This window comes from Tachyglossus aculeatus, chromosome 4 (assembly GCF_015852505.1).
Source record: "Tachyglossus aculeatus isolate mTacAcu1 chromosome 4, mTacAcu1.pri, whole genome shotgun sequence".
Classification (NCBI taxonomy): domain Eukaryota; kingdom Metazoa; phylum Chordata; class Mammalia; order Monotremata; family Tachyglossidae; genus Tachyglossus; species Tachyglossus aculeatus.
This window is the reverse complement of record NC_052069.1, coordinates 92,486,553-92,508,060: the sequence shown is the minus strand read 5'-3', so window position 1 is coordinate 92,508,060 and position 21,508 is coordinate 92,486,553. Positions and strand designations below refer to the sequence as shown.

General features: G+C 43.2%; 1 protein-coding gene across 3 annotated transcripts; it reads left to right on the top strand.

Annotated features, from left to right (window-relative positions):
• Positions 1 to 349: 349 nt before the first annotated feature.
• OTUD6B (OTU deubiquitinase 6B) lies at positions 350 to 21,043 on the top strand. 3 transcript variants are annotated; one of them, XM_038745857.1, is made up of 8 exons: positions 391 to 437; positions 2,167 to 2,185; positions 5,022 to 5,176; positions 9,047 to 9,127; positions 11,069 to 11,381; positions 13,621 to 13,682; positions 15,064 to 15,170; positions 19,137 to 21,043. In XM_038745857.1, the coding sequence occupies exons 3-8, from the start codon at positions 5,036 to 5,038 to the stop codon at positions 19,222 to 19,224; spliced, it is 792 nt and encodes a 263-aa protein (XP_038601785.1). In that variant the 5' UTR covers positions 391 to 437; positions 2,167 to 2,185; positions 5,022 to 5,035; the 3' UTR covers positions 19,225 to 21,043. The 3 variants fall into 3 exon arrangements, with proteins under 3 accessions (XP_038601784.1, XP_038601785.1, XP_038601786.1); XM_038745856.1 differs by lacking the exon at positions 2,167 to 2,185 and having other exon boundaries at positions 350 to 437; XM_038745858.1 differs by lacking the exons at positions 391 to 437; positions 2,167 to 2,185 and adding an exon at positions 2,582 to 2,615.
• The last annotated feature ends 465 nt before the right edge of the window (positions 21,044 to 21,508 follow it).

Here is a 21,508-nt window from a genome sequence, read left to right as displayed (position 1 = left end):
TAGAGACAGTCCCTACCCAACAGTGGGTTCACAGTCTATATATAATCTATGATAATATATTAATTATTATTAATGATTATTATTAATCATTTATTTATTTATTGAATGATTGAATGATGGAATGAATGAACTGGACTGAGCGGTTGGGCGTGGCCTGGCAGGGGGCGGGGCGCGGCTCTGAGGAGAGAGGGGCGTGGCTCGCGCGGATCCGTGACGTCATCGCGTAGGGCTCTGGGGGGCGGGGCCACGGCGGCGTCGGCCAATGGCGCCTGCGCGTTGGGCGCGCGGGGCGGGGTGGGGCGGGAGTGCGCAGGCGCGGGCCGCCATGGAGGAGGCCATGGCGGGGGAGCGGGCTGGTTCTGTCAGAGAGGAGGAGGACGAGGAGGAGGAGGAGCGGATGGCGCGAAGGCATCGCAAGGAGAAGAAGGAGCTGCAGGGTGAGGGAGGACCCCTGGACACGAATGGCCTCCCTCTACCCATCCTCCAAGCTCGCTCTCTTCCTCCCTTCAAGGCCCTACTGAGAGCTCACCTCCTCCAGGAGGCCTTCCCACACTCAGCCCCCTCCTTCCTCTCCCCCTCACCCCTCCTTACCTCCTCCTTCCCCTCCCCTCAGCGCCTGTATTTATGCTTGTACAGATTCATTACTCGATTTTACTCGTACATGTTTATTCTAGTTATTTTATGGGGTTAATATGGATTGTTTTGTCGTCTGTCTCCCCCCCTTTTTTTTAATGACATCTGTTAAGCGCTTACTATGTGCAAAGCACTATATGTTTGTACATTTTTTTTACTCTATTTTATTTGTACATATCTATTCTATTTTATTTTGTTAGTATGTTTGGTTTTGTTCTCTGTCTCCCCCTTTTAGACTGTGAGCCCACTGTTGGGTAGGGACTGTCTCTATGTGTTGCCAATTTGTACTTACCAAGCGCTTAGTACAGTGCTCTGCACATAGCGCTCAATAAATATAATTGATGATGATGATGATGATTAGGTTGTCCCACGTGGGGCTCACAGTCTTCGTCCCCGTTTGACAGATGAGGGAACTGAGGCTCCGAGAAGTGAAGTGACTTGCCCAGGGTCACACAGCAGACAGGTGGCGGAATCGGGATTCGAACCCGTGACCCCCGACTCCAAAGCCCGGGCTCTTGCCACTGAGCCACGCTGCTTCTAGACCGTGAGCCCGCTGTTGGGTAGGGACCGTCTCTATGTGTTGCCGACTTGTACTTCCCAAGCGCTTAGTACAGTGCTCTGCACACAGTAAGCGCTCAATAAATACGATTGAATGAATGAATAAATCCGCCAAGTTAGCTCTCTTCCTCCCTTCGAAGCCCTACTGAGAGCTCACCTCCTCCTGGAGGCCTTCCCACACTGAGCCCCCTCCTTCCTTTCCCCCTCCTCCCCATCCCCCCGCCTTCTTACCTCCTTCCCCTCCCCACAGCACATGGATATATATATATATATGTGTGTGTGTGTGTGTTTGTACATATTTATTACTCTATTTTACTTGTACATACATATTCTAGTTATTTTATTTTATTAATATGTATTGTTGTCTGTCTCCCCCTTCTAGACTGTGAGCCCGCTTTTGGATAGGGACTGTCTCTATATGTTGCCAACTTGTACTTCCCAAGTGCCTAGTACAGTGCTCTGCCCACAGTAAGCGCTCAGTAAATAGGATTTAATGAATTAATGATTAAATCCACTAAGCTAGCTCTCTTCCTCCCTTCAAAGCCCTGCTGAGAGCTCACCTCCTCCAGGAGGCCTTTCCACACTGAGGCCCCTTCTTCCTCTCCTCCTTCCCACTCCCCCCACCCTACCTCCTCCCCCTCCCCACAGCACCTGTATATATGTTTGTACAGCTCTATTACTCTACTTTACTTGTACATATTCACTATTCTATTTATTTTGTTAATGATAGTAATAATAATGATGGCATTTATTAAGTGCTTACTATGTGCAAAGCGCTGTTCTAAGCGCTGGGGAGTTTACAAAGTGATCAGGTTATCCCACGTGGGGCTTACAGTCTTAAATCCCCATTTTACAGATGAGGGGACTGAGGCCCGGAGAATAATAATGATGTATTTATTTTATTTTATTTGTACACATTCTGTTTATTTTATTTTGTTAATATGTTTTGTTTTGTTCTCTGTCTCCCCCTTCTAGACTGTGAGCCCACTGTTCGGTAGGGACCGTCTCTATACGTTGCCAACTTGTACTTCCCAAGTGCTTAGTACAGTGCTCTGCACACAGTAAATGCTCAATAAATATGAATGAATGAATAATAAGAATAATGGCATTTATTAAGCGCTTACTATGTGCAAAGCACTGTTCTAAGAGCTGGGTAGGTCATAAGGTGATCAGGTTGTCCCACGGGGGGTTCACAGTCTTAATCCCCATTTTTACAGATGAGGTAACTGAGGCACAGAGAAGTTAAGTGACTTGCCCAAAGTCACACAGCTGACAATTGGCAGAGTCAGGATTTGAACCCCTGACCTCTGACTCCAAAGCCCGTGCCCCTTCCACTGAGCCACACTGCTTACTGGGTGCAAAGCAGTGTACCAAGCGTTTGGAAAGTACAATTCAGCAACAAAAAGAGAGAATCCTTGCACACAGTAAGTGCGTCATAAATATGATTGAACGAATGAATGTCTTCTGCCAACAATGAGCTTACAATCCAGAGGGGAAGACAGGCATGGATATAAATAAATATGGATATGTACCGAAGTTCTGTGGGGCTAAGGGAGGAGTGAATAAAGGAGAAAATCCAAGTGCAAGGGTGATGCAGAAGGGAGTGGGAGAAGAGGAAAGGAGGGCTTAATCAGGGAAGGCCTCTTGGAGGAGATGTGCTTTCAATCAGGCTTTGAAGGGTGGTGGGGGGAGCAGTTGAGAAGCATTCATTCATTCAGTTATATCTATTGAGTGCTTACTGTGTGCAGAGCACTGTACTAAGCAGCATGGTGTAGTGGGTGAGCATGGGCCTGCCTTTCAGAAGGTCATGGATTTTATTCCTGGATTCACTGCCTGTCTGCTGCATGACCTTGTGCAAGTGGCTTCACATCTCTGGACCTCAGTTACCTCATCTGGAAAATGAGGATTGAGACTGGAGCCCCATATTGGATGGACTGTGTCCAACTCAGATTGCTTGTATCCACCCCAGCGCTTAGTAGAGTGCCTACCACATGGTAAGTGCTTAATAAATGCCATTATAGTTAATTATTAATTGTCTTTTGAATATGAAGAGGGAGGGTATTCCAGGCCAAGGGCAGGATATGGTCGGGAGGGTGACGCTGAGATAGATGAGATGAAAGTACAGTGAGTAGGTTGGCGCCAAAGCCGATGGGGAGGGGTTTGTGTTTGATGCGAAGTTGGATGGGCAACCAGTGGAAGTTCTTGAGTGGAGAAATAGGAACTGACCGTTCTTATAGAGAAATGTTCCGGGCAGCAGAGTGAAGTATTGACTGGAGTCGGGAGAAGATAGGAGGCTGGTAATTCAGCAAGGAAGTTGATGCAGTAATTAAGGTGGGTTAGAATACGTGCTTGGATTAATATAGCAGTTTGAATGGAGAGGAAAGGGTGGATTTTAGCAGTGTTGTGAAGGTTGAACCGACAGGATGTTTTGACATGTTGAATATGTGTGTTGATTGAGAGATGGATCAAGGATAATAAGGTTATGGGCTTGTGGGACAGGGAGGGTGGTGGTATTGTTTACAGTGATGGGAAAGTCAGGGAGGACAGAGTTTGGGTGGGAAGATAAGGAGCTCTGTTTAGGACATGTTTGAGGTGTGGGAACATCCACCAAGTAGGGATGTTTTGAAAGCAGGAGGAAATGTGAGACTGCAGAGAGGGAGAGAGATCAGGACTGGAGATGTAGATTTGGGAATCATCCGTATAGAGGTGGTAATAATAATGATGGCATTTATTAAGCGCTTACTAGTGGAAGCCGTGAGAGCAAATGGGTTCTCCAAGAGAGTGGGTGTAAATGGAGAATAGAAGGGGACACAGAACTGAAACTTGAGGATCTCCCAAAGTTAGGGGCTGGGAGGAGGAGCCCACAAAAGAGACTGAGATGTAGTGGCCAGAGAGACAGGAGGAGAACCAGGAGAAGACAATGTCAGTGAAGCCAAGGTTGAATAATGTTTCCAGGAGGACTGTGTGACTGACAGTGTCGAAGGCAGCCAAGAGGTCAAGGAGGATTAGGATGGAGTAGAGGCCGTTGGATTTGGCATGAAGGAGATCATTCGTGACCTTCGAGGGGATGGTTTTTGTGGAGTGAAGGGGATGAAAGCCAGACAGGAGGGGGGTCAAGGAGAGGAATTTGAGACCGCGGGGGTAGACAACTAGCTCAAGGCCAAGCTAAGGCCAAGGGAGAGTTGTTTTAGGATGGGCTGGAGATGAGCATGTTTGAAAGCGGTGAGGAAGAAGCCATTGAAGAGTGAACAGCTGAAAATGGCAGTTAGGGAAGGCATAAAGGAGGGGGCAATTGCTCCGATAAGGTCATGAGGGCTGGGGTAAGATATGCAGATGGAGGTGGTAGATTTTGAGAGAAGGCAAGAGATCTCCAGGTAATGCTGGGAGAGATGGGAGAGTTGAAGGGGCTGGAGGAGGGAGGGATTGGAGAGGGCCAGAGGTTATTTTTAGGGGGATCATGCCTAATACAGTAGGTGACCAGGTCATTAGGGACAAGAGATGGGGGAGGCAGGCAGACAGAGGGTTTGAGGAGGGAGCTAAATATCTGGAAAAACTGGCAAGGATATTGGGCATGGGGGTCAATAAAGATCCTCTCCTTCTCCTCCTCCTTCCCCCGCTCTCTTTCCTCCCTCCCGTTCTCACGTTCCCCGACATCGTCAGTCTCTCTAGGTCTCCCCTATTTCACCATCTCCAGGCAGGGATCTATTATCTCTCTCCCAAATGCTCTTTCCCCACCTCCTCCCTTCTAGCTTCTTTCCCCTTTCCTTCCTTCCCCTCTCTCTTTCCCTGTCCAGGGCCTATTTAATTCCCCCAATGCTGTCCTCCCCCAGCCAAAATCCAGGGAATGAAGAATGCGGTCCCCAAGAATGACAAAAAGCGTAGGAAACAACTTGTGGATGATGTTGCCAAACTAGAAGCTGAGATGGAGCTGAAGCATAGAGCAGAGTTGGAGCAGCTGAAGCAGATGTCACATGAGAAAACCAAGGTGTGTGAACCTTTCTAATTTTGAAATTTCAGAGTCTTGGGAGGAAATTGGAGCGGTAACCAGGATTGGCGTAAATATCACAGTACTTTGTTTATAAATGCTGTCTGCTTGGCCTAATGATAATAACGGTATGCCTGTACTGTGCTAAGCACTGGGTACAGAAACAAGATAATCAGAACAGATACAGTTGTTAGCCCACTCATGCTCACAGTTTGAGAGGGTGAATCGAGAATTTTTTCCCCATATTTAGGATGTGGAAAACGAGGCATCAAGATGTTAAGAAAGTTGCTCAGGGTCACAAAGTAGTCAAGTAGAAAAGCCCAGAACTAGAACCCAGAAACAGATCATATCACACCTTATCCACTTGGCCATGCTGCTCTCTCATGGCTTTTGCATTGGTCAGGGAATGTGTCTGACAAGTCCGTTGTACTAAGTACTCCCCCAAGCGCTTAGTAGAGTGCTCTGCACAGTGTAAGCACTCAAGAAATAAGGTTGATTGGTCTGTTACGTGTTTCCTTTTCACCCACTTTTTACAACTTATTTGTAAAACCTTTACAACCAAAAGGTTGTAAATAGGCACACTTGTCCTATAATGCATAAGCCCGTTGTTGGGTAGGGACCGTCTCTATTATGCTACCGACTTATACTTCCCAAGCGCTTAGTTCAGTGCTTTGCACACAGTAAGCACTCAATAAATACAATTGAATGAATGAACCAGTTTGGACGTGCGATGCTTCTGTGGCTTTGGGTTCACTTCCTTACCATGGGGTTTTGTGAGAATAACCCCCCCCCCCCTTTTTTTTTTTTTGGAAATTGGAAAAATCCTGTGCTTAAGTGACATGTATCCATACCTTAAGGATTTTAAGTCATCTGTCTTTCAAAAAAAATTCTGAAATTCCATCCTTCATCTTATCAGTAACTTACACTTGTTCTCTAATTATGTGTGATTGCTGTGGTTTCTATAGAGAAAATTTTAAATTCTAATAATTGAGGAGTAATAATAGTTAACCATTATGGCGTTTAAGTGCTTACTCTGTTCCCAGCAGACCTGGGGGTTGGAGGACTGAGTTCTAATCATATCTTTGCCACTTGCCTTTTGGGTGACTTTGGGGAAATCATTTAACTTCTCTGTGCTCCACTTTCCTCATCTGAAAATCGGGATTTAGTACCTGTTCCCTTCTATTTAGATTCTGAGCCCCAGAATCTGTCTGACCTGATTATCTTGTATCTACCCCAGTGCTCAATATAATGCTCAGCATATAGTAAACACTTAATAAAAGCCATTATTATTAGTAAAGTCTTGTTCTAGGGCAGCTCCTGTGGTGCTCTTCCTCTTTCCAGCTTCACTATTTTATGATTTCTCCTTATTGGTTTTAGGGGTCCTAAGAGGGTTTGAAAAAAAAATGTTCTGTGTAAAAACAGTTTTCATGGGCTAAATGGCTGCTTTGCTTTTCTGGATCTGTCCCATGAGCCGTACAGTCTTGAAATCACCATATCATAATCATCATAATCATCGCATATCTTTCCAACGTAAAAGGAAAAAATACCCACCATTAAAAACTTATTTTTACCTAGTTTTTCCCACTCACTTTGCAAAGAATGAACAGTTGTTGGGTGGTGGGGGCAGGAGGTTTCAGAGGTGAGGAGGGAATAAGTGGAAATGGGGTACTTTATTATAACCATTCCCCCTCCTTCCTCTCCCCCTCGTCCCCCTCTCCATCCCCCGCCTTACCTCCTTCCCCTCCCCACAGCACCTGTATATATGTATGTACGTTTGTACATATTTATTATTCTATTTTACTTGTATATATTCTATTTATTTTATTTTGTTAATATGTTTTGTTGTCTGTCTCCCCCTTCTAGACTTGTGAGCCCGCTGTTGGGTAGGGACCGTCTCTATATGTTGCCAACTTGTACTTCCCAAGCGCTTAGTACAATGCTCTGCACACAGTAAGCGCTCAATAAATACGATTGAATGAATGAATAAACATTCTGTTTTACTGGGCTTTGCCAACTGCCTCCCTTGTCTCCCTATCCGAAGTAACTGTTCCACAGATCCCTCCTGGGCTGACAGTGGTTGTCTTTGCCCTCAATGTGCAGAGGTGTGGAACCTGACGAAGGGATGACGTGATGATCTCTGTTTCTTTTCCAAGTGTGTGGTTTGTAATGCTTAATTTGGTTATACTTTTATTTCTTAAATGTTAACCAGGCTAACTTGTTTTTCTATTTCCATATTTTATAATTACTGGGGTGAGTGTTTGTCTAGGAAAGAGCGAGTGATCTTCTGTATGTCTCTAACCCCGTGTAGTCTGTTCCTTCCCTGACTGGTCTGGGGTTTTTCAGTGGTATTTCAGTGATCATTATGTGTCAGACACTGTGCTAAGGGCTGGGGTAGGTACCCGTAAATCAGGTTGGATCTAATCCCTGACCCATATAGGGTTTACAGTCTTAATCCCTGACTCACAAAGGGTTTATAGTCATAATCTCCATTTTATAGATGAGATAACTGAGACACAGAGAAATGAAATGAATTGCCTAAGGTCACACAACAGCCAAGTGGCAGAGCTGGCGTTAGAGCCCAGATCTTTCTGATTGTGTCCTAACCACTCTGCCTTGCTGCTGCAGTAGCTCTCCCTGCCCAGCCACATGGGTGAATAAACTTGTGCTACTTCCCCTAGACTGTAAGCTCTGTGGGCCAGAATGTGTCTGTTTATTATTGTATTGAACTCACCCAAGCACTTAGTACAGTGCACTGTACACACTCAGTAAATAAGATCGAATGAATGCACTGCTCCCGTAATGGCTATTTTTGTGTTATTTTTCTTATGCTGCAGCTGAGTTACAGTGAGTTTGCGCCTTCCAACACTGATATGATATTCCTGATTGTCTGGAAATGTTCATAGTTAAGGGATTGGAATTTGGAGATGAACATTATTTGATTCTTTGCCAGGTAAAATGTTGCCAACTTGTACTTTCCAAGCGCTTAGTACAGTGCTCTGCACACAGTAAGCGCTCAATAAATACGATTGATGATGATGATGATAGCTCCCGTCTTCTAGCTGCACCGGGCAGTAGTGCTGATCCCTTCTCCTAAGCCCAGCTCCCAGTCCGTCCATAGGAAGCAGAACATGAGAAGTGCCATTACTGTGTCAGGCCACTTGTCTTCAATTCATTATTGTGTTTGACGGGGGCCAGCAGCTTGCCTGGATGAACCTTGGCATAGGTAAATTGAGCATTAAATTTCATTTAACATCACAGACCTTCCCACTAGTTAAATTCTATGGGTCGTTCATCAATTGATCTAAATCAGTCTTGAAGCTACTCATTTTTCTTCCACCTAACTTGTGGTTAAAACAAAAAAATTCCATCTCTTGTGTGAAGAAATGTGAGTAGTCTTTGTTTCTTCCCCGGGACAGACAATTATGTGTACATTCAATGCACACCCTTCATAACTGGGTAGATTTCCGTTTGTTCGTCAGTCTGCGTCTTTCCTTCCCCAGGTGCAGCAGTCAGCACTGCACACAGTGTTTCAGGTGGAGGTTTACCTGTCTTTTAACTGTGGCCAAACTTGGCCTTTGGTTTTATTTTCTGCTTCTCTTCTCATAATGCCCAGCATCATCAATGCATTAATGACTCAGATATTTCTTTTCCCCTCCTACATATGTTTTTGGTGCTATTTTAAAGTTGTATCACCACTAAATTCTGTTTTTTCAACACCTTTAGTCCACATAACTTGGACTTCCCCCTTGCTTCCAGGTAGGGAAGAATTGAGCTCATGGCTTTAAAAATAATCAGTCAGCACTCTTAAAACTTTTGGAACTTTTCTGTTGGTAACTTTCCATATTTAATGCTGTCTTTTTTTCCCAATAGGTAGATACTGTTGTAGTCAACATCGCAAGTTTGGAGCTTGAGAATCAGCAGCCCCGGATATCTAAAGCACAGAAGAGGCGGGTATGAAATCAATCAACTGTTGATTGAACAGTGTTCAATAAATAGCATTGAACAATAAATAGGTTCAGTGCTATTTATTGAACACTGTGCTGAGCACTGAACTAGTTGCATGGGAGAGTATAGTACAGTAGAGTTGGAAAGCATCGGAAATGTGTGTTTTTCTTTCAATAATGCAAGCTCTGGCCTCTTTGGTCCCAGACACGCTTTTATTGCGGGTTCCCATATAGGGAAGATGACTGTTTTTTGAAATGTGTTCCTATTTAGAGCTCAGCTGAGTACCACTTTGTTCACACTTAGGCCAATCTTGCAATACACTAAGAACAAAAATGCCCATAATTAAACCATTTACATTAAAAAGAGTGTTTTGAAAGAGGTTGAAATCTGGAGAGAGTTGATTAAAATGAAAATAGAAAAATGCCTTTTAATAATAATAATAATAATAATTGTGGTGTTTAAGTGCTTATTATGTGCCATACACTATAGTAAACTCTGGGGCAGATACAAGCAAATGTGGTTGGACACAGTCCCTGTCCCACGTGGGGCTCACAGTCTTATTCCCCATTTTACAGGTGAGGTAGCTGAGGCACAGAGAAGTGAAGTAACTTGCCCAAGGCCACACAGCAGTCAAGTGGCAGAGCTAGGATTAGAACCCATGACCTGATTTCCAGGCCCGTTCTATATTTACTACGCCATGCTGCTTCCTGCACTAAATGAATTCTCTGAGAGAAAAAAATCTCTTGAGTTGATCCTAGTAACGGGGAAGTCAGTCTGACCTCCACGGTCCCTTTTTCTCGGGTCATTGGGCAGTTAAAGTCATGTGGAGATGGAGACCATTTGCTCACCTTCTCCCTTGTCATTTCTTGTCCTCACTGTCAGAGAGCTGTGCAGGTTTGGTGAGCATGTCCCCCAGCTTGTTAGCCCTGGAAGTCACCATTGAGAGGTTCAGTTCTCTCCCCTCAGTTGCCTTATCTTTGGGTAAGGAGAGAAATCCTCTCTAGACTCTTTGTAGTAATAATAATGATATTTATTAAGCACTTACTATGTGCCAAACACTGTTCTAAATGCTGGGGGGATATAAGGTAATCAGGTTGTCCCACATGGGGCTCACAGTCTTAATCTCCCCATTTTACAGATGGGGTAACAGGCACAGAGAAGTTAAGTGGCTTGCCCAAAGTCACACAGCTGACAAGTGGCGAAGCCGGGATTAGAACCCATGACCTCTGACTCCCAAGCCCGTGCTCTTTCCACTGAGCCACGCTGCTCCTCTAAAGAGTTGACACTACTTATTCTGCCCAGTGGAGCAACTGGATGGTAATGTGTAATAAAAATAAGAAACTTTCTGCCCAAATGATAGTTTGGCAGGATTAGTTGGTTTAACCATCCTGGTATTGGTGTGTGGTACTTATGTCAGAAAGAAAGCAAGAAAAATATCTGTTTAACTCTGATCACACCTGGGTCCTATTTTTATGGCTGATGAGATTTTTAAAAATCGCTTTGCAAGGTTAGGAATAATAGTAGCCTATTTCAGTGGTATATTTTGAGGGTTGCAAGGTCACTGAAATTGTTCTTTCAACTAAAGGGATGGGTTATATATTAGTCAGGGTGCTTAATACTAGGCATAAAGTTTTTACAGGGTGACTTGGATAAGTGAAATCCAGAGAGTACCGAAAACCGTTTTAGAGCCAATAATTTTAACTTACTCCATCAAATTTTTCACCACAGCTGCTAGGGCATTACTACATTTTCTGCCTTTGAGTTTCTCCTTTGCCCACTTTTAGTCATTTTTTTTACTGAAAAAAATAGACAGGCAGCAGGAGATAGGGGAGAAGCAAAAAGCCTCCTTACTCACCCTGAATTAATTATCTGCTGTCATTCCAGTTTTTAAAACAGCCCCACTGAACAAACCTTAACTTTTTCTCTTCTCTCTCTTTTTTTTTTTAGGAGAAGAAAGCTGCTTTGGAGAAGGAGAGGGAAGAAAGGATAGCAGAAGCTGAAATTGAAAACTTATCAGGAGCCCGCCATCTAGAAAGTCAAAAGCTTGCTGTGACCTTGGCAGCCAGACGTTTAGAAATTAAACAGATTCCATCAGATGGTCACTGTATGTACCGAGCCATCGAAGATCAGCTAAAGGAACAGGAATGCTCTGTCTCTGTAGCCACCTTAAGAAGCCAAACTGCTGAATACATGCAGAACCATACTGATGACTTTCTACCATTTTTAACGAACTCTACCACCGGAGAAATGTATACCCAAGGTAGATAAGTACTTGCATTTGGTTCAGAGAACAGCCTCTAGCACTCCATTTCAAACTAGTCTTCTATCTGAATGGAGATGCTCTAGAACTTCCTCTACTCCCCTTCCTCTCTTTGATCCCATCTCATCAATTTGCGTTCAGTCATTGTGGAGATAATAGCACTAAGAATAATTGATATTTGTTAGACACTTACCATATGTGCCAAGCACTGTACTGAGCACAAGAGTTGATAGGAGATCATCAGGACCCACATGGGACTCACATTGTAAGTTGTCTCTCTATTGTACTTTCCAAACACTTAGTACAGTGATCTGCACCTAGTAAGTGCTCAATAAATACGATTGAATGAATGAAGTAGGAGGGAGAAGAGGTGTTGAATCCCCATTTTACAGCCAAGGTAACTGAGGTCCAGAGAACCTCAGTCACCTGCCCAAGGTCATACAGCAGACAAGTGACAGAGTCAGGATTAGAACCCAGGTTCCCTGTCTCCCAGGCCTATGCTGTTTCCACTAGGCCATGCTGATTTCTGAATCATCAACCAAAAGTAATGAGTATTTGGTAGGGGCCTAACTTGTGGCCAGATCCTACAAGTTAGACAACATGGATCTCTGTCAGAGGGCCTAACAGTCTAAGAACAAATAGCAAAGGTGAGATAACTTGAGTGCAGGAAGGAGATGGAAGGGATGATCTGGGGTTAAGGATTAGCAATGGTTGAAGAATAGATGAGATTGAGTGAGGAATTAAGTATCTTAAGCCCATAAATGGCAGGTGGCCACAAGAGGATTTGTTTTAAGGAGAAGCAGCATGGTCTAGTGGGCAGAGCACGGACTTGGGAGTCTAGAGGACATGGGTTCTAATTCCAGCTCTGCCAGTTGCTTGCTACGTGACCTTGGGCAAGTGATTTACCTTTCGTGTGCCTCAGTTGCCTCTTCTGCAAAACGGCAATTAAATCCTCCTTCCTCCAATTTAGACGGTGAGCCCCATGTGGGACAGGGACTATGTTCAACCTGATAAACTTGTATCTACCCCGGTGCTTAGACGAATGCTCGGCACATGGTAAGCGCTTAACAAATGCCATAAAAAAAAAAATGGGCAATTTGTATTCCAAAATTACTCGAGTAGCTGGTTAGAGATCATATTCAGTAGAGTAGTGATGGCAAGTTGGCAGGAGTAGAGGTTAGCATACTACAGTACAATTCAGTGCTTAGTACTGTGCTCTGCACACAGTAAGCGCTCAATTCGATTGAATGAATGAATTACTCAGTTATGAGCCTTCTCAGTATGTGATAATGAAGTCCAAGATGTGACTCTGCTAATGGGTTAGCAATATTGGATGGATCTAGAGAAGGATGAGAGAATAGATTGAAGAGTTGATTAGGCTCTAAAGTTGAAGTCTGTGGTAACTTGGATGATCAAAGGTTCTAAGAATGAGGACAGGAAACTGGGAGAAAAAGAAAAAAGGTGATCAGCATCAAACTGAATCCATAATGTGAAGGTGTGTCCTGATATTATTCACCGCAACTTAGAGCTGTAATGAGTGGAATAAATAGCCCACACTTGAAATTTAGTAAAAAAGAGGCTCGAAATAAAATTAGGGAGTGAGCATCAGGTGGCCCTGTCCTGGTAGGAGTTTGGAGAATGTAGATATTTATTGGGAGAGGATTTGGTGCCAATCAGGAGACAAAAATCAGTTTGGAAAACTTGCAATGGCACCTAAATCCAATTGCAGTGAAATGGAGTAGGGTAACTGGGAGGCTGTGGGGTGAGGGGGGACTGGGATTTGGATTTGGGAACCTCTGGTTTTGTGGGAAGGGCTAAGCTGTTTTGGGCCTGAGGGTGGAGGCTTTGCAGTAAGAACGTAATTAACTTCGTTGTGGTGGGAGAAAGATCTGTTATGGGCCCTGGTTCATGGGGTCTGTTCTGGGGAGCAGAGCCTGGGGATTAATTTGGAGTGGGGGACAGACCTCTGAGGGTTGCTCAAGTAAAATGAAGAACCTAGATTGGAAATGGTTGAAGTTCTTAAAACTTTGATTACCCTGGACATCTCGGGAGCCTCATAATAAATCAGTGACTAACCTCAGGTAGGTTCTTGAGAACACAACTAGTCCTAGAGGATGGAGTGCCTAGGGACAGACCAGGACAAATTTAGACAGCTGTCACAGGGATTAGAGAAATCGTATCATGGCATCTTTATAAAAATGATCAAGTGTTCTGTTCTGAAGTATTTTTCTCTCTGCAGAGGAGTTTGAAAAGTACTGTGCTGATATTGTAAACACAGCTGCATGGGGAGGTCAGCTGGAGGTAAGTTTAGGATTGTTCCCAGCAGTTAGCTATTACGGGGCTATTAAATGATTTTTAAAATTCCCTCAGTTGTTTTCAGGTACGCTTTCCAAATGTCTCAGCCTGACTTTACAGATTCACTTTTCATCAAAGTGGCATGGTGTGAGGTTGAAGCATCCAAACTGAGAATGTGTTGACATTATTAAGTCTTTGGTTAAACTGGATACGTTGGGGAGACTAACAGAGAATCGGGGACTAGTCTCTGTTGTGGCCAGATTAGCATGGGATCCATCACCTTAGTTCTCTTGCTGTGATACAGGTGCTGAGCTCATTGTGGGCTGGGAATGTATCTGTTTATTGTTGTACTCTCCGAAGTGCTTGGTATACCGCTCTACACACAGTAAGTGCTCAAATGATTGAGTGAATAAATAAATGAACTGGTATCCACCCTATTGGCGTGGACTGCCGGAAAACTGACTCACAACAATAACCAACACAAGTCTAAAAAGTGGGATGAGGTCTTAATCTCAGTGTTAACTTGGGGCATCTTGGGAAGGCATAATTGGAGCATATGGTTTTGTTGGTAACCTAAATCCAGTTTTTTCTCCATGAAATATTTAAATTCCAAAGTGTCAACTTGTGTACTGGTGTAAACCGTGATCTCTGCTGATTGCTAAGCCTGATGTCTTGTGAGCCAGCAGAGGGTGCTCAGTCCATTGGTTTTGTAGTTTTTGGTGGGTGTTTTGTGTTTTTTTTTTAATACCCAATTGCTTTTCAGAGTGTTTTTGCATCCAGCATTAGTTTGATTCATAGGCCTAACAAGATGCCTTTAGATGAGCAATAGCACTCAAATATTCAGTGGTTAGTTTTTAGGGGATTTGAAAATGCGATAATGCAAAGGAAAGGGGTTGGAAGTTTCTGAGAACTAGATAGCAAGCTGTGGATTGTTTCAGCAAATTCTAGTTCTCATCTCGGGCTTTGGGTACTTAATCATTATCAACAGCTGAATTCATGGCTTACCTGGTGTTGATGTTAGTCTGATATTCCATTTCTCAGATGGAATGATTTATCAACATTATTCACTTGTTGAGCTCTTACTTAATTTTCTATTAAGTAATTTTAAAAATGGACTTATTGCTAGGTATGATAATAATCAATAGCATTTATTCAGCAGAGCACTGTACTAAGCGCTTTGGAGAGTACAATACAACAGAGTTGGTAGATTTGTTTCCTGCCCACAATGAGTTTACAGTCTAAAGGAATAGGTTGCAACTTTGTCTTTCATCTTAAAAGAAAACAGAAGAAAAAAACTGGGGTTTAGCATAAAATTTGGACTGTGGAGTTGGGATACAGTTTCCCTTAATGAATTTATTTTTCTTCTTTTTCCCCCTTTATATTAAAGCTAAGGGCTTTGTCACACATCTTACAGACGCCAATTGAAGTAATACAAGCCGATTCTCCCCCTATTGTTGTTGGTGCAGAGTATTCAAGCAAACCTTTAACACTTGTGTAAGTAAATTATTTTTACCCTTATTTAAATGTTTTATAACAAATGAAGAGATTTAGGATACTTAAGGTATTGATTCATTGGCATTAACTTGTGAACATTTTGGCTTTTATTTGAGAAGTGGACTTCGATCTAGTAGAAGGCATCATTAACAGTGCATGCCAGAAATAAGTCTTGGAACCACTGGTCATTATTTTTCCTAAGTGAAATGGGAACTCTGCCTTGAATTTTTTTTTTTTTGGTTGGGTGTCAGAATGACCATCAAACAACTGTTTTTACTTGGCTATAGAGTTGGGAGATGGCAATCCGTTGGATGGCTGCTTGGTAATAGTATCAATCATAGTGGCAGCCCAGATAGATATGAAATTGGCTGTGTCCATCTTTCTTAGTTTGCAATCCAGAAATCTCTGACCTGTCCCAAATGTGAAATGGGCCCTGGCCCTTGTTATGTAGTCCAACACAGATAAGAAATGAGCCTCTGCTTCATTTCTAGGTGGGTTGTCATCAGGCACCTTCAGGCTCCTGCGATCAGAGGAACTGCCTAGAAGTGAGTTCTTGTCTCACTTCGGATAAAACAATCTCAGCCATAAATTGGAATTTGTTCTTTAGCCCCCACCCGACCCCCTGCCAGCTTGAAGACCCAAAGTGAGGGGAGTGTTGTCCACTGCCTTGGAGAACTCACTTGCTTCAACTAACATTTCCAGGTGGATAATCCCAAATTTACCTCTCTGTCCCCGACTTCTCTCTTTCTCCACAGTCTTGTAAATACTCCTGCTCTCAAGACAACTGTACTTATATGTCCCACCGACACCTCAAACTTAACATGTCCAAAACTGAATTCCTCCTCTTCCCTCCCAGTCCCCTGCGGATTTTTCCATCCCTGTTGTTTACAGCCTCACAAGCCTGTAATCTTAGCAGTGTCCTTGACACATCTTTCTCATTCAACCGGCGTAGTCCTTCATTCACCAAATCCTGTCAGTTCTCCCTTCACAGCATCTTTAGAATCCACCCCTCCTTCATCCAAACTGCCACCATACTGGTCCAAGAACTTAGCATATCCCACCCTGACTAGTACAACGGCCTCCTCACTGACCTCCCTGCTTCCTGTCTCTCCCCATTGCAGTCGATAGTTCACTTTGCTGCCTGGATCGGTTTTCTCCCGACTTCTGAAAAACCTCCAGTGATTGCCCATCCACCTCCATATCAAAAAGAAATTCCTTATGATTGACTTTATTGCCCTCAATCATCCCACCCCCATCTTCCTACCTTACCTCACTAATCAGCTCCTATAACCCAACCTGCACACTTGGCTACTCTAATGCCAATGTACTTACTGGGTTTTGATCTCATCTTTGTCACCGCCAACTTTTTGCCCAGTTGCCCCCTCTGGCCCGGAGAGCCTCCCCCTTTATATCTGACAAACCACCAGTCTCCCCGTCTTCAAAGCCTTTTTAAAATACCACCTCCAAGAGGCCTTCCCTCATGTCCCCTGTCCGGCAGGGATGGGTTTGAGGATCAGCGTGGTGAGACTGAGAGACCAGAGGCAGGCAGAGCTATGCAGAATTTATTCCACATGGTGAATTGAACTTCCTTTTTGGGAGAAATACACTTATTTTTAGTTATTCATTCATTTGATTGTATTTATTGAGCACTTACTGTGTGCAGAGCACTGTATTAAGCAGTTGGCAAAGTACCATACAACAATAAACAGACATGTGGCGAATTGAACTTCCCTCTCATGAGGAATACACTTACGTGTTACATGCACATGGTGAAGCACGTTGCTTCCACCCATGAGCACTTCCCACTCGGGAGAAATTCACATGTGTGTTACACGCGCGTGGCGAAGCATGTAGCTTCCAACCCTGTGAGTGTGCAGTGGTGCACTTGATGCAGAGAGAATGGGCATTCCTCCCATGCTCTGGGCAAGGGCAACACGCAGCCAGCAGCTGCACGTCTCGATCCACTGCCCAGAACGTCAGTGGTGGCAGGTATTTATCGCCTGTCCTTCCAGGCTGTTTGGGCTTCTGTATCCTCTCGTCCGGTCTCCATTCCCTCTCCCACCTTCGCCTCGTCCCCCCTGCGCCTTCATACCTTATTCGGTTGGCACGGGGGCGAGGGACCCCTTATTTCGCATTCCTGGCCTGGGGTGTCTGGTAGCTTCAGTCACAGAGGCGATGTCCCACTTGTGATTCCTAGTTGCGCTTTGTTAGCTCGGGTAGTCACGAGATAGCATTTTGTCCTTGAGATGGTGTGTGCCCCTGATCACCTTGGAACACCTTTCTCATCCCTCATTTCCCTCACACATCTACCCTCCCTTCGACATCTCCTAGGCACTGGAGATGCCTAGGAGATAGGTACCATTTAAGCATGTCAGTATTTACTCCACCCACAGCACTTAAGTATAGTCCTCATCCCTGCCATTTTCCCTGTCTGTAACCTATTTTATTGTTTGTTTCCCCCCGTAGACTCTAAGCTCTTTGTGGGTAGGGATTGTACCTACCAACTCTATTGTTCTCTCCCAAACGTTTAGTACTGTGCTGTACACATGGGAAGCACTCAATAAATACCATTGATTTGATGATCAAACTGTGGGAATGCCAGGAGCTTCTAAGCCAATTGGAAAATCTATATGATCCCATTGTCTTGAGATCTGCAAACTGGACCACAGCCAGTTAAGAGCTCTAAGTATTCACTCTTCCATCAGAGTAGTGCAACCAGGAGATAGGCTTGGACCTACGTAGATTAACAGAAAGTTGGCCAGCCCCTCCTCTCCCTCCCCCTACACTGCTTCACTTAACTTCAAAAAGTTCCATACCAAAATAATAATAATAATACTAATGATGGCATTTGTTAAGTGGTTACTATGTGCAAAGCACTGTTCTAAGTGCTGGAAGCTTTTAAAAACACTGAGATAGTCATAAGATCAGAGGGAGTGTGCTGTCTGTAGTTCAAGATACAATGAGGAAGTTGGTGTTAGGTGAGTGAAGTGTGTGGGTTGGGTTTTAGTTGAAGATTAGTGAGGAGGTTAGGAAGGAGAGAGCTGATTGAGTGTCTTCAAGCTGTCAGTAAGGAGTTTCTATTTGATGTGGAGATGGATGGGCAATTGTTGGAGGTTTTGAGAAGTGAGGAGATGTAGACCGATCGGTGTCTTAGAAAAACAATCCAGGAAGCAGAGCAAAGCATGGCTGGAGAGGGGAGAGACAGGAGGCAAGGAGATCAGCGAGGAGACCGATAGATTATTCAGTGCTTGGATCGGCAAGGTAGCTGATTTGATGGAGGGGCCAGGGCAGATTTTAGAGATGTTGTGAAGGTAGAATTCACAAAGGTTGATGAAAACGAATATGTGGATTGATTGAGAGAGATAAGTTCAGAATAATGCCAAGGTTATTGGCTTGAGACAAGGAGGATGATGGTGTTGTCTACAGTTATGGGAAAGTCTAAGAGAGGAGGTGTTCTTTACCATCGGCTTTCAGACGGTTAATTGGCTTTCCCCCTCCTACCTTTCCTTTCTGATCTCCTGCTAAACACCAACCTGTCCATTTTGCTCCTCCAACATCGACCTGATCACTACCTCAGTTTCATCTTTCTCACCACTAACTTCTTGCCCGTGTCCTCTCTCTGGCGTGGAACTCCCTCTCTACTCAGATGCAACAGATCATCACTTTCGCTTTTTCCAGGGAATGTCTTAGAAATCCAGTTTTCTCCTTCCACTCCTGTACATAGATAAAACTACTACTTAACAGATCTGATTCATTTAACTGTGTTGTAAACAAGCTGTTTCTTAGTGAAGTTAGCGTTTCATGGATATGAACTACTTTTTTAGGCTTTCTTCCAAAACACTCAGTAGTACTTGAGTTGATCTTTTGAGTTCTTCAGAAGTTTCTGTTTAACTGAGTCAATTAGCATTCCATCTGCTAAATCGATTATCTTCCCTCAAAACATCTATTTTTTTATTTTTTATTCAGGTATATGAGACATGCCTATGGTTTGGGTGAGCACTACAATTCTGTGAAACAACTAATGGACACAGCTACTGAAAATGGCAGAGTATGAATGCCACAGCTCCAGAATCTGATGCGGTTTGGAAGTGTGGGAGTTGGCATCAAGTCGAACTGAAAAACATAACTACCTTGAATTAGTATTTTTGAAAAGCTCCTCAAGTATTTTGAGAACACAGATATAAACTCCAGTGACTTCTTGATTTAGCGGTATTTTGAAAATCTCCTTGAGGTGCATTAAGATCCTCGTGGTCAGGGAACTTATCTACCAACTTTGTTGTTTTGTACTCTCCCAAGTGCTTAGTGCAGTGCTCTGCAAATAGTAAGCACTCGGTAAATAACGGTTGATTGTTGGATGTGTGGATCAGGATGATGACATCCTCTCAGTACATAGGACCATAAAACATACTCCATCTGATGAATGCTGGGCTATTATAGTGCAGCAACGATTTCAGCATAATTTCTACTATCAAGAAATTGACTCACCGACAGCTTATTCACTGCAGTATGTCGATGGTATTAGGGAATCGTCTTAGGCTTTTAAATGAGATTGTATGCTTATGATCTGAAATCGTTGCTGGAGTGAGCTCATTTTTTTCTTCAGAAAATTAATAGTCCCATGTGGTAAACTAAGAGTAAAAACTTTGGAATTCTGATTATTTGTCAGATTGCACCAGCTTGGTACATGAAGAGAACAAGGCAAAGCCAGAGGCCTGGGGAGTTGAACATCATCTATGTGACTCTTTCATTTTTGTATAATTGACTGTTTTTCAATCCTGGACCTTGATTTCCTATGTCTTTGATTAGAAAATTTAGTTCTATTCTTTAAAGATTGAGACTGTAGAATGAGTATTGCAGTTTCTGCCCTGAGTTGACAGCTACTGAATGGGAGACAAAAGTTGCGGTTAGTCTGTGCCTAGAGAGCAAGGTGCCTCTTGCATTTTATACACAAGAATGTATTCCTTGTAAAGGTAATGTTGGCCTTGGAAGGTGATTATGGTAATTATGTAATTATGGTATTTATTAAAATGTCTCTAATTCTGCTTTCTAATAGTGAGAAACCTGTGGGACTGAGTGTCAGGCATAAAGGCACCATTCAGGTTAGGAGGTTCAGTATTTGCCATTTGGGACAAATACACAAATTGATCGGAATTTCAGATGTCAGTAATCTCTGTGTTGTCCTGCCTCTCACAAAACCGCTACTCTTGGGTTTATGCAATTGTTGCCTTTGAAAGAAACATAAATGGAGATTCTAAAGTGAAATGTCTATTTTGTCAGTAGTCTGCGTGACTTTTCCATCTAAAAAGCAGTCGGTGAGATTATTTTGTAGGGATCTGATTGATACTAAGGCATCTGCAAGGCCAAAAAGATGCTGAAATCAAGGATACTGAGACAGTTTTATTAGGCAGTTCCACCTGTTTATCATTATAAAAAAATCTGGTTGTCCAGTCTTCAATTTGCACAGAGTATTAAAAAAAAAAAGCATGAGAACAAGATTATTTCTATGGGAGGTTTTCTTTCTTTCCTAAAACTTCAACCCTAATCGAGCATTAATTACCATTGTTTTAAGTATTACCTAAATTGAAACCCTAAATAATAACAGATGTTAATTTAAATGCAGTATATGCTAACTTGGTTAACTGTATGGCATAAAACCTTTTGTAATTGAAGTTTCACAGCATTTCTTTTGTCCTAACTCAGAGAAAGGAGGATGTCAGAGTTCTGGAATATGTCTTTATCCATCTATTTTGTCCACTTTAAGATGTTTACAATTTGTGTAAAGCAAGAGAATATGTTTAATTATAGTGAGCAATGTTTTTTTTGCTCATATATGAGGCTTGCCAAAAGTATAATAAAAGATGAATGAATTACATTGACTTTTGTTTGGAAACTGCCGTTTTAACTCTTGTAAGAATTTATGCTTGAAAAGTTCATTTTGCACTAGTAATTTACTGAGCCTTTGTTTTTGCCCTAAGGTATCACTAAAAAAAACCAAAACTCTTCAAGGCTATTAGAATTTACTGATGGATCTGAAAGCATGAAATTATGCTTAGATACAATAGAAATTAGCATCAAATGGCAAATAGCAAGTTTAGCTAGGGACCAGGTGAGAATTTCTGTGACCTTTTGGGGAGAGTAAGTTGGCTTGAGGTACATTAATTGTGCAGTTTCTTTAAGAGCAGTGGGTGGGAGTGAGGTAGAGGAGCCAAGTCTGAGCAAATTCTTGTTTGCCCATCATTTATCTCTTCCGTCTCTTCCTCCCTTCAAGGCCCTACTGAGAGCTCACCTCCTCCAGGAGGCCTTCCCAGACTGAGCCCCTTCCTTCCTCTCCCCCTCGT

What these genes read in the sequence shown, in the direction of transcription:
- OTUD6B (XM_038745856.1), top strand. Translation starts at nt 398, where the DNA reads ATGGCGCGAAGGCATCGCAAGGAGAAGAAGGAGCTGCAGG. An exon ending in GGAGAAGAAGGAGCTGCAGG is followed by an intron (nt 438 to 5,021) that starts GTGAGGGAGGAC and finishes GTCCTCCCCCAG; the next exon opens with CCAAAATCCAGGGAATGAAG. An exon ending in CTAAAGCACAGAAGAGGCGG is followed by an intron (nt 9,128 to 11,068) that starts GTATGAAATCAA and finishes TTTTTTTTTTAG; the next exon opens with GAGAAGAAAGCTGCTTTGGA.